General features: G+C 50.4%; 1 protein-coding gene across 1 annotated transcript; it reads left to right on the top strand.

Annotated features, from left to right (window-relative positions):
- The first annotated feature begins 584 nt into the window (after positions 1 to 584).
- Positions 585 to 10,677, top strand: BORCS7 (BLOC-1 related complex subunit 7). The gene is made up of 5 exons (XM_054033545.1): positions 585 to 756; positions 1,927 to 1,989; positions 3,830 to 3,873; positions 4,678 to 4,698; positions 6,429 to 10,677. Exons 1-5 carry the CDS (start codon positions 607 to 609, stop codon positions 6,478 to 6,480), a joined length of 330 nt encoding a protein of 109 aa, XP_053889520.1. The 5' UTR covers positions 585 to 606; the 3' UTR covers positions 6,481 to 10,677.

Genomic DNA, 10,677 nt, shown 5'->3' with positions numbered 1-10,677 from the left:
ATTTCCCCACCACACTGACAACGTGCTGCCAAAAATCACGTGGAGGGGTTGGGGCTGAGAAACAGCTTGTTTGAACGGGCCAGGGTATGATCGGAGATTTCATATTCCCAGGTGACCGAGTCGTTAGGAGCAGCTGCCCCAGAAACCTGGATCACTGCAAGGGAGTGGGGTGGTGGGGTGAGAGGAAAGGGGAGCAACAATGTATCCTCTCCCAGACAGGACCTGGGAGGCATCAGGCTGAAATCGCTCTGTGCCCTAGCTGCCAGAGGGAGGATTCTGCAAGGAAACTGTGCTTGAATAGTGCAAGGGGTTGGCAAACCCTCGCCCAGGGCGGGGTGCCCATGGGACCCCACGACAGGTCACTAACCAGGGCCATGTGCCCCTCACTGCAAAGCTCACTGCCCCTGCTACAGAGACCTGTACCACCAGGCAGAACCCCTCTGGGGGCTGGTGCCACCGATCCCTGGCAGGGCAGCCCCATCCCCATGGCCAGGCTGGAGCCAGGAGGCGCCCAGACCCTGCTTCGCCTTCCCATTTAGTCTGTCCTCCGGCGCTTGCCGTCGCCCGGCCTTGAGAGGGCGGGGCGCAGGCTGTGGCAGCCCCAAGATGGCGGCGGCTCCGGCAGGGAGCGCGGCCGATGCCCAGGCGCGGTTCGGCCGCTCGGTGAAGGGGCTGCTGATCGACAGGGTGACCGGCTGCGGCACCGACGTGATCGCCCTCACCAAGCAGGTGCTGAAAGGCTCGCGGAGCTCCGAGGTGAGGGCCCGCCGCCGGGACTACAACACCCAGCATGCAGCGCGCCAGCCGCGGGGTGTGCTGGGAAGTGTAGTCCGGCCGGGGAAATGCTCCGTGGGGGGCAGGGTCTCTGGGTCCGGCTGGAGCAGGGTCAAAACGTCACGTCGCTGCCTTGTGCTGCCCACGCTGAGGGGCGCTCCCAGCGGGGCTTGGGCGGAGCAGTGCATGCTGGGAACTGCCCTTGCCCCAGGGGCCCCCCCCCGCCTCTCCCTCCCCTCCCCCTGCCTGAGAAGGGGACTGAGGTCTGGCTGGGGTGGGGGAGCGACCTGCTCCTCCCCTCCCTGGTCCCTTTCCCCCGCTGCGCTCCGAGCACCCTTGGCATCCCTGCCGCAGATTGGGATCCAGCGGGTGTCCCCTTGCGAGCTGCGCCCAGTCGTGCCCCCTCAGTGGAGCACCCCTGAGCCTGATGGGGCGGCCCCAGTAACCCATCCCAATCGGAGGGGCCGAGTGTAACTAAAATCTCCCAGCCAAACAGCCTGGGGGGCTCTGGATGAATACAGCTCGTGTGTGTTTGATACCGGCCTTGCCCTGGAGCCTTCGGCCGGGGAGCAGTCACTCTGCCCCGTCCTTGGTCCGAGCATAATCTGCTGTGTGGACACGGCACAGGGGATGAATGAGCACCTGGTGTGGGTGTGGGGCGCTGACTCAGAATGCATGTGTACAGTCTTAACCTCTGGAAATCCTCTCCAGAGCTGGCCAGCGCATTGGAGACCTGGAGCGTGGCCTTCCTCAAATCCCAAAAGTTAGGGAGAGGAAAATACTTCCGGACCCTGAGATGGCAGATCCCCAAGTCCAGCGCACCCCCTAGCTAGTAAAACAGGTTTTTACCGCAGAACCATTCTTGAGTGCACTGGCTGCTGCATTTGCCTACACCATCACTGTCACTGCTGACGCCATACCTCACTGTAAAGCGCATTGTCACCTCTTTCATGAAAGATGCTGCAGGAAACCCAGTTCTCTGCTAGTCTGTTTCATCCAAGGAATGATCATTGCAGAGTTAATTCCAAAAGAAACCCCATGAAGTGAATTCCCAATTAAATCAATTCCGTGTGCAGATCTGTTGAGTGGCAGCCACAAGAAATCCCCGGTGGCCTGGGACTTCTGACTGCGGTTTGTGTGTCTGTTTTTCAGCTCCTGGGTCATGCTGCTAGAAACATGGTGATGCAAGAAGATGCCATCCTGCACTCGGAAGATGTAAGGAACGTTTATCTGCTGAAGTAATGGCATTTCTGATTAATAGGAAGCGCTGGATTTTGGCACAGAGAGTGGGGCTGCAAGGCAGTGCATCCTACTCATCAGTGCAGAATATGGAAGGGGAATCTTGTGACTTAAGTACAGATCTAGGAGTCATAAAAATGGCCATACTGGGTCAGACCAGTGGTCATCTAGCCCAATATCCTGTCTTCCGACAGTGGCCAATGCCAGGTGCCCCAGAGGGAATGAACAGAACAGGTAATCAAGTGATTCATCCTCTGTCGCCCATTTCCAGCTTCCGGCAAACAGAGGCTGGGGACACTTCAGAGCATGGTTTTGGAGATCTGGGTTCTGTTTCTGGCTCTGTTGCAGATTTCCTGCATGAACTTGGGCATGTCATTAATGGCCTAATTTCAGGAGGTGCTGAGCACGCACAGCTCCCATTGAAGTCAGTGAAAATCAGGCACTTAACCTTTCCCGGCCTCAGTTTCCTTATCTGTAAAATGGTGATAATGTCCCCTGACCTCTCAGGGGTGTTGTTAAGCTCAGTTCACTGAGGCTTGCAAAGCACTCTGAGATCATGGCCTGGACGGTGCTATAGAAGTGCAGATTATTATTATTTTGTTGTAGTGTAATTCTTTCTGATAGCGCGCACTGTAGGCCAGTCTTGCACTGGTGCAGTGGGATGGGCTTACTACATCTAGGAATTCTTCACCAAACTTGCCAGCTTTGATTTCTTGAAATGCAGAAGCAAAACTGTGGGGTTCCCCTGAAGCTCACAACACCAGAATCCTTTGTAATAGACACAGTTGCTTGGATCTCAGGAGCAGTAATGGTTGTGCTGCACCATGTCTGTGCTGAATTATCCCCTTACTGAAGGGGTTCAGAGTCTTTAGTATTGCTGCACACTTTTTAGCTTCCCCTCAGCAGATTTATATTTCAACTGCTGTTGGCCTGTGGCTCGTTACACTTCATGACACTGACGGATGAGTAAAGTCCTGAAGTGAAATTTGCTAGATCGGGTAGAAATGTCCCCATTGCTGTTTTCTGGACTTGTTTATTCTCTCACGTTCCTATGGGAGAATATTTGCTTTCAGGGGAGGCAGCTCCAATCAGTAGTATTCCAGGATCAGTGAGCTTGTCCTTGCAAGGTCAAAATGACCAGGCAAGAAGCAGTGGCATGAAGCTAATGCAGGAGATGTTTAGTTCTGAACAACACAAGGCTCTGGGCAGTGGATTAGACTCACAAGGGAGCTGCTCAAGGCACTAGCACGGCAGAGATTTGAGAGCAGGCTGGATACAACGTTAGTAGGAATGATGTGGTGTTTAACAGGGCTGAACGCAAGGGGTCGGGCTGAGGAGCTCAATCCAAGTGCAAGGCGCCTTTCTTGGACCTTGCCTCCTCTAACAGAAACATATAGCAACGTGTGTTTGTATTTTTTAAAATCCTACCAAACGACGACCCTTCCCTGCATCCTGGAGAGAGAATGAGAGAACAAACCACACACGAGCGATGTCCGTCCCATCACTTAATGCACTAGTGGAAAGTGTTCAGGTGCTGCGGGGATGAGCGCAGCATAAGGGCCTGAACAGAACCGATGAGAAATGGTCTTTTCGGGGTTGTTTGTGATAGTCGTTCAAGAGCTTCCCTGAGGTAGCTGTGTTTCAGGGTGAGTGAGGTGAACTCTTCCTTCGCAGCCTATAAGCTCCATTGGGTTGCAATGGGGGGCGGGGGGGAAAGCCGCTGCAGGGATATGTAGAGTTGTCATCATTCTAGAACAGCTCATACTCATTCTGCTGAGATGCTCAGGACAGTAATTCCTCCTTTGGTGCTTTGCAGAGTCTAAGGAAGATGGCGATCATAACCACTCATCTCCAGTACCAGTAAGTAGGGGGCAATGGGTACTCTGGGTTTTGTGGGGCTGATCTCCTAGAGACCCCTTTCATTCCCCTTAAAGGCCCCACATTGTGGTGGCTTTGCATGGAGCCTGGTCTGAGCGCTGGCCAAAATGGGGCATTCCAGCAGGAGGGAGGGCTCCTGTCCCCCACTCTGCTGGGACCGAGCAGGCCATGGTTTGGAAGCCTCTATCGCCAGCTCACCATGCTGGCCTATAGTTTGTTAAAGGGACGCCGTTCAGATCAAACACATTGCGACGTCCCTTTCGGTGTTAAACTACATGAGCCATTGTCCCTTGAACTAGTCACATGGGATAAACTGGATAAAGTATACAACTGCCAGCAAAAAATCTCCATATTCAACACGATGCTTTCCAGCTCTAGGCTACCAGTTTGAATTCTGTCCAGGACGCTAGTCACCTGTAGTCATCACCATGTGATGACTGTTTGGTGGGTGTGAGACATGAATTGATGAGTCTCCATCAAGTTCCTAGAGGGTGAGGGTGTCCGCACACACCCCCACACACAGACACACACGCACCCCCATTAGCAATCAGCTGAGGACTGAATAGGTCATGGAGACAGGGCTCCCCTCTCACCTGAAGAGGTTGTCCTCCAGGTCAGAGTTGAGACCTGGTGCCCTGCTGCTGCCCACGCTGGACCTGTTCTAAAGACAAATTGATGGTTTCAGTTTTCGGAGCTGTCAGTCGAGCCCCTTTTACCAGCACATAATTAGCCCCGTTGCTATTTTTTCCGACAATACCTTTTCTCTTCTCTTCTTTCCTCGTCTAGACAAGAAGCTATTCAGAAGAAGTGAGTATAGCCTGTTTTATTGGCCGATTTATTACGCTTACGCCTCTCTTGCTAACTCTCAGCAGATAGTCCGTGCTGATTCTCTCTCATAGTTTGCATGATGCCTGGCTGGGCTTTCTACTTTCAGCAAGTAAATCTGCAATGACATGAAGGCAGCATGTCCTAGCAATGGCGTGAGGTTTTCTTTTCTCCAGAGGAAGCTGGATGTGGCCGCACGGTACAAGGAAGGGAACAATCTGCTCATAAACTTAGCGGTGTCACACCAGGCCATTGCTTGGATAAGGAACCTCCAAGGAAGACTCGGTGCTGCATGAAGTCATGTTGATGACTCAGTAGGGGGTGATCTTTCCCCTCTCGGGGATGCTGTACTGTTAGCGGGGATATGGATGAGATATAACACCAAGGCACCGATTGCTCGTGATCACTAAAGAGTCCATTGCGTTTTTTGCAGGAGTCGGGTGTTCATCCTAGTATCCTGGCCAAGTTCCTATCTCAAGCTCCCATCACCATGGTATCTTAGCAGCAGTGTGAGGGGAGAAAGGGGGGAAAATGCAAGGGACATTTTGAAATGGAAATGTACTTTTTGTGTTGAATTTTTTCATTGCAAGAATGAAAAAAAAAATCCTGAAATTCCGAATGAAACAACATTTTTCTTTTAAAACTTGTTATGAAGAAATGTAAATTGCCACCAACCCTACTCGTTCTCTCTGCAACTAGTCATTTGGTTTGTGAAGTCCTTTGTGATCCTTCCAAATGAAATGCACTAGGCGTCCTAAGCCAGATCCTGATTGCTCTTTATTCCACGCTCGGGGTCCAGTGTAGCCCTGGCATAAGCGGATGGAGCCCTCGTTGCCTACTGGGTGCATTATGCCCACTTGTATCAGGGCTCAGTTTAGTCCCCCTGTCGTCTGACATTCAGCCTCTCTGCAGGGTTTAAGTAGACTCTGCAGGTCACTTGGGATCTTTGTAACCGTTCCTCACTCGCCAGACTCTTTCTGATCTGTGATGGTTTCTGAGCAAAAGGAAAGCTTCGCTCTGTGCTTGTAGATGTGTTGAGTTCTTTTGGCTTTGGTCCAGCCACATGCTTTGCAGACAACTCGCCTTTGTGATGGCATGGGATGTGGGTTGGATGATTCATAGATTCTAAGGCTAGAAGGGACCAATTTGATCATCTAGTCTGACCTCCTGTATAACACAGGCCACAGAACTTCCCCAAAATAATTCCGAGAGCAGAAAAACATCCCATCTTGATTTTAAAAATTGCCAGGGATGGAGAATCCACCACGACCCTTGGTAAATTGTTCCAATGGTTAATTACTCTCGCTGTTAGAATTGTACGTCTTATTTCCAGTCTAAATTTGTTTAGCTTCAACTTCCAGCTGTTGGCTCACATTATACCCTCCTCTGCTAGATTGAAGAGCCCGTTGTTAAATATTTGTTCCCCATGTGGACACTTATAGATGGTGATCAAGTCACCCCTTAACCTTCCCCTTGTTAAGCTAAACCTATTAAGCTCTTTGAAACTGTAACTATAAGGCATGTTTTCTAATCCTCATTCTCATGGGTCTTGTCTGATTCACAAGGTATTTTCCCCTCCTAACTTCTCTAACAGAGCAGTTCTGTTCCCTCACACACAAGTGGTACTGGCATGTGCATGTATTTAGCAACCAAAACACAGAGATTCGGGGAGCTGATCTGACTTTGAACACTTCCTTCTGTCTGGTCTCCAGCGTCGAGCATTCATCAAATCTTCAGGACCAGCTGAGTCACCTTCTGAAATGAAGCAGGGGAAGCGAAGTACCCAGCCCACCTAGCGGGAGCTGATGGGACGACCTGTGTCGGTGGAGCTCCAGAGTCTCTTCCTGCTTCAGCCGTTACATTGCAAGGCTGAGCTGTGCTGAAAGTCAGCTGTGAAAATGCAGCGTGTATGTTACTGAACCTGCAGGGCTCTGTAACCTACTCGTCACAAACTCTCCCCATACTGGAGGCTAGATCACTTGCTTGTGCTTAATTTAAAGCAGACTTTACCAAAACCTGCCTGTGACTAACACTTTTCATGTCCGTTTTCTTTTCTGCGCAATGTACTGTTTGAATAGCAGTTTCCCTCTCCCCAAGGCATTGTGCCTGTTCAGCTAATGAATCAAAGGCAACGTGTGTTGTTGTTTATATTCAGCCCAATGCCAAACACATGACTGAGGTCCCATTCAAACCTATATGGTTTTCCTGGGCCCTCTGCTCTAGGGTGAATTCCCCCTTGTCTATAATTTCTGCTGAATATGGACCTGTTCTTCACAAAGTTAACCGGAGCGGTGACGGAGATGCACTGCCCAACAGCTTGAGTTGTACAGTTCCAGCATTCCCCACCCCCAAAGTACAGAAAGCAGGGCCAGCATTTCCACATGGGAACCTACATTCACATTTCGACACAAACCGTCATCCTTTTTTTCCGGAGAATTGAGCTGCCACCACTACCAGTTTGGTCAGTGGACGCTGCGTGCGCTCAACATCTTTGGAAATCAGTTGCTTAAATATGGCTTTAGGTACCTAATTTGGGCCAGAATTTTCAAACCCAGGTGCGTAGGTACATACAGCATGTGATGACGTGCCTGGTCCTTTGTCACGGGAGTGTCATGAGTGTCATTAGCACTGGGCTGTTCCTTAGTTTCTGTGTATATTGTAAAGCAGGGGGGTTGGAATGTTATCTCTCTTGCCAGTACATCTGCTGTCTGTTTTGGCCTTGAACTGCATTCCTCCTATTTCATTGCTGTTATGGTTCTTGATTAAGCAGCCTTGGATTCATTATGTAACCGTGTACAGAATCAGTAAACTATTCAGATATACAGCTGTGAGGTACTAACAGTGTGTTTAAAGGATGCCCTCAATGGGCCTGCTTCCATTAAAGTCAGTGGCAAAGCTCCCATTGACTTTAATTTGGGCCCAAGACAAATACGCTGTATGGTGGTTGCTGGGTTTTTTGTAAGTTGCTTTCCCATGTCACTAATAGCCTCTCCACTTACTCATAGGAGAAGCACTTTATTCACTGAGTGTGCTTTTCATCACTTTTTAAAATTGCATGCAGCTTGATCCGTGAGATTAGATGAAATATTTCTATCTGATGAGGTTTCTATAGAGAGAGACAAGACCTACTTCTAGGGGCGAACGAGACAAGCTTTCGAGCTATGCAGACAGGGTGATGGAACAGTTTGTAGAGTGGGGGAGCTGAGAGCCATTGAACCCAACTGTAAACCCTGTACATCATGGAAACCACTTCATGCCAGGGGGTGCTGCACCCCTCGTTCCAGCACCTGTGTATGCAGAGCTTTCCTTTGGGTCTGTTTCAAAAGTCCGTTTCACTTGTGAGTCTCCTGCCCAATGCAGTGCAGGGAGGTTGGGCTTTCCACATGGCAGAGGAAGGGTTAAAAAACACAGGTGCTGTTTTGAGTTATTTATTGTTTTTAATTCTGAGAAGATTTCTATTCCTAGTTAGATATTTTCATCTCTTTTTTAATACAAAGCCTATAGTGAGGGTGTCATTACGGTACAGCGCTGTAGCTAACTGCTGAGGGGGACTAGTCCAGAGGATACCGGCAGATCCAATGGCCCGAATAGGTTGACAGTTGGTGCTATATCTTGTGTTTTGCTTGCCCCTTCTGCACATGGGGTGTTAGGTTAATTGTTAAGAAAAGCCCCTAGAGGAATTTAAAAAGAGCTGGTTTTTATGCAGTTGCACCAGCAGGCATATTCCGATTTGTTTCAGGGCATCACCTGCATCCGGCTGTCTCTTGCATGGTATTGATTGACGCACACTTGACCAATGGAAACCATAATTAGAATAAACTGATTGGCTAATCAGTGCTCCTGAGCAGGATGCTTTCCTAGCAGCTACTGAGAGCAGATTAATCTTTCCTTGGGCCTCTGACACACCACAGTCCATTCAGCATTCTGCCCTTGGACACACCAGTTAACGCCAGTGGCCTACCTGGGACTTGTGCATGCAGATCGGAGAGCAGAACTGAGCTCCAAGTCCCTAGAAGTGCTGACACCTGCTTTGTAAAAACAAAATTTATCTTGACTCGTACTAAAACTGCAACAGCTGCTGCCCTGAAATTCCAGACCCTAGGCAGGCTAGTTATTGAATGTGCAGGTCAAGGACTTTCCTTCACCAGTTTCCCCCTGCGGTGTTTCTCCCCATATCCTGTAGGTCTGTCATCTCAAGATGAACCCCTGCAGCATTGCTTTGTTGGGTGAGAAGGGCTGGACCAGTCCAGCTTTTCCTGGTACATGTGTGACAGTCAGGATCCAGACACCCCATGGGGAGAACAGAAGGTTTAAACCCCAAACATGAGCAGTTGAACCAACTGATTGCACATTGTACTATAAAAGTGTATCAGGGAAGGTCGTTTATGAAAGCAGGTTATTCTCTGCACTTGATGGTCATTATGAGATATGTATACAGATTGGTTATTCATTTATATATCTGTGTATATAGAAAACTGTGCTCGTAAACTTCAGCTCCACTTCACAGCAGAGCAGTAAGGCTGGGAGGAGCATCTCCCAAGACTACACTTACAAACATACAGTGGCCCAGCTGTACCGATACAGCTGGGCTTCTGTAAGAGCACTCGTGGGGCTGCGCTATGCCGATGGGGGAGAGCTCTTCCATCAATGTCATAAAACCAGCTCAATGAGCGGTGGTAACTCTGTCGGCGAGAGAGTGTCTCCTGCTGCCATAGCGCTGTGCACATGAGCGCTTACGCCGGCAAAACTTATGTCGCTGGTGTAGACATGGCCTGACTTCGGGTACCCATCTGTTGCCTATCCCAGGAAATGGCGGATCATTAAAGTTAATGGAAAGACATTAAGACATCCCGGCTAGAGTTTCTTCCATTCTGAATAATCATGAGTAAGGCTGTATGTCTGTCATGGATTCCGTGACTTTCTGTGACCTCTGCAGCGGCCGGTGTGGCTGGCTCCGGGGCTGCCTGAACAGCTCGGGCAGCCCTGGGACAGCAGCAGTTTGGGTGTGGGAAGGTGCTGGGGTAGCGGGGTGGGGTGCAGGGCGATGCTTACCTCTGCGGGGGGGCTCCCCAGAAGCGGCCATCATGTCTCTGCAGCTCCTAGGCGGAGGGGCCAGGGGGCTCTGTGTGCTGCCCCTGCCTGCAGGTACCGCCCCTGCAGTTCCCATTGGCTGCATTTCCCGGCCAATGGGAGCTGTGGAACCTGCGCTTGTGGTGGGGGCACTGCACGGAGCCCCCGATGCCTTTGCTCCCCCTAGGAGGTGCAGAGGCATGCTGGCTGCTTCTGGGGAGCTGCGTGGAGCTGGGTAGAGAGCCTGCCAGCCCCGCCAAGCCGTCCGTCCCCCCACCCCCAGGACCAGTGGGAGTCCTAGGCCTTGTGCTGCCGCCCGCCCCCCCATATCAGCAGTGGTCCTGGGTTGTGTGCCGCCACCTGCCTCCCCCCAGCACCCGCAGCGCCCCTGGACCACCCCAGCAGAGCACCCGCAGCCCCTTGGCCCAAGTTTTAGTCAGGGGTGTATAGTACAAGTCATGGACAGGTTATGGGCCGTGAATTTTTGTTTACTGCCTGTGACCTGTCCATGACTTTTACTAAAAATACTCATGACTAAAACGTAGCCTTAACCATGAGTCACGGTGCCAGGAGAGACAAAAAAATGGGGGAAGGGAAAGGAAGACTTGAAACTGAAGTCTTCCAGAAACTGAGGGACAGGCTGTAGGCGGGATGCGCTCTGTGAAATGGTGGATCCTCTATATAGTTAGGGGGTATGCTGGGATCCTTCAAAGGCAATAGATAGTTTGTATGAGAAAAGGGATTTTATCTACAATGGAAGCGTAAAGCCTGAAGTTTCCTCTTCATGTTTATTTGCTGTATAACTTGTACATGTTTGCTTCCCTTACTATTTTGTCATTGAGTTTGTGGTTATTCTATTAAATGAACTTTTTGTTTATTTTTTACCCCCAA

The sequence above is a fragment of the Malaclemys terrapin genome, chromosome 7 (genome assembly GCF_027887155.1).
Source record: "Malaclemys terrapin pileata isolate rMalTer1 chromosome 7, rMalTer1.hap1, whole genome shotgun sequence".
In the NCBI taxonomy this organism is placed as follows: Eukaryota; Metazoa; Chordata; order Testudines; family Emydidae; genus Malaclemys; species Malaclemys terrapin.
The sequence above is the reverse complement of the archived record's forward strand: the minus strand, read 5'-3'. Positions and strand labels throughout refer to the sequence as shown.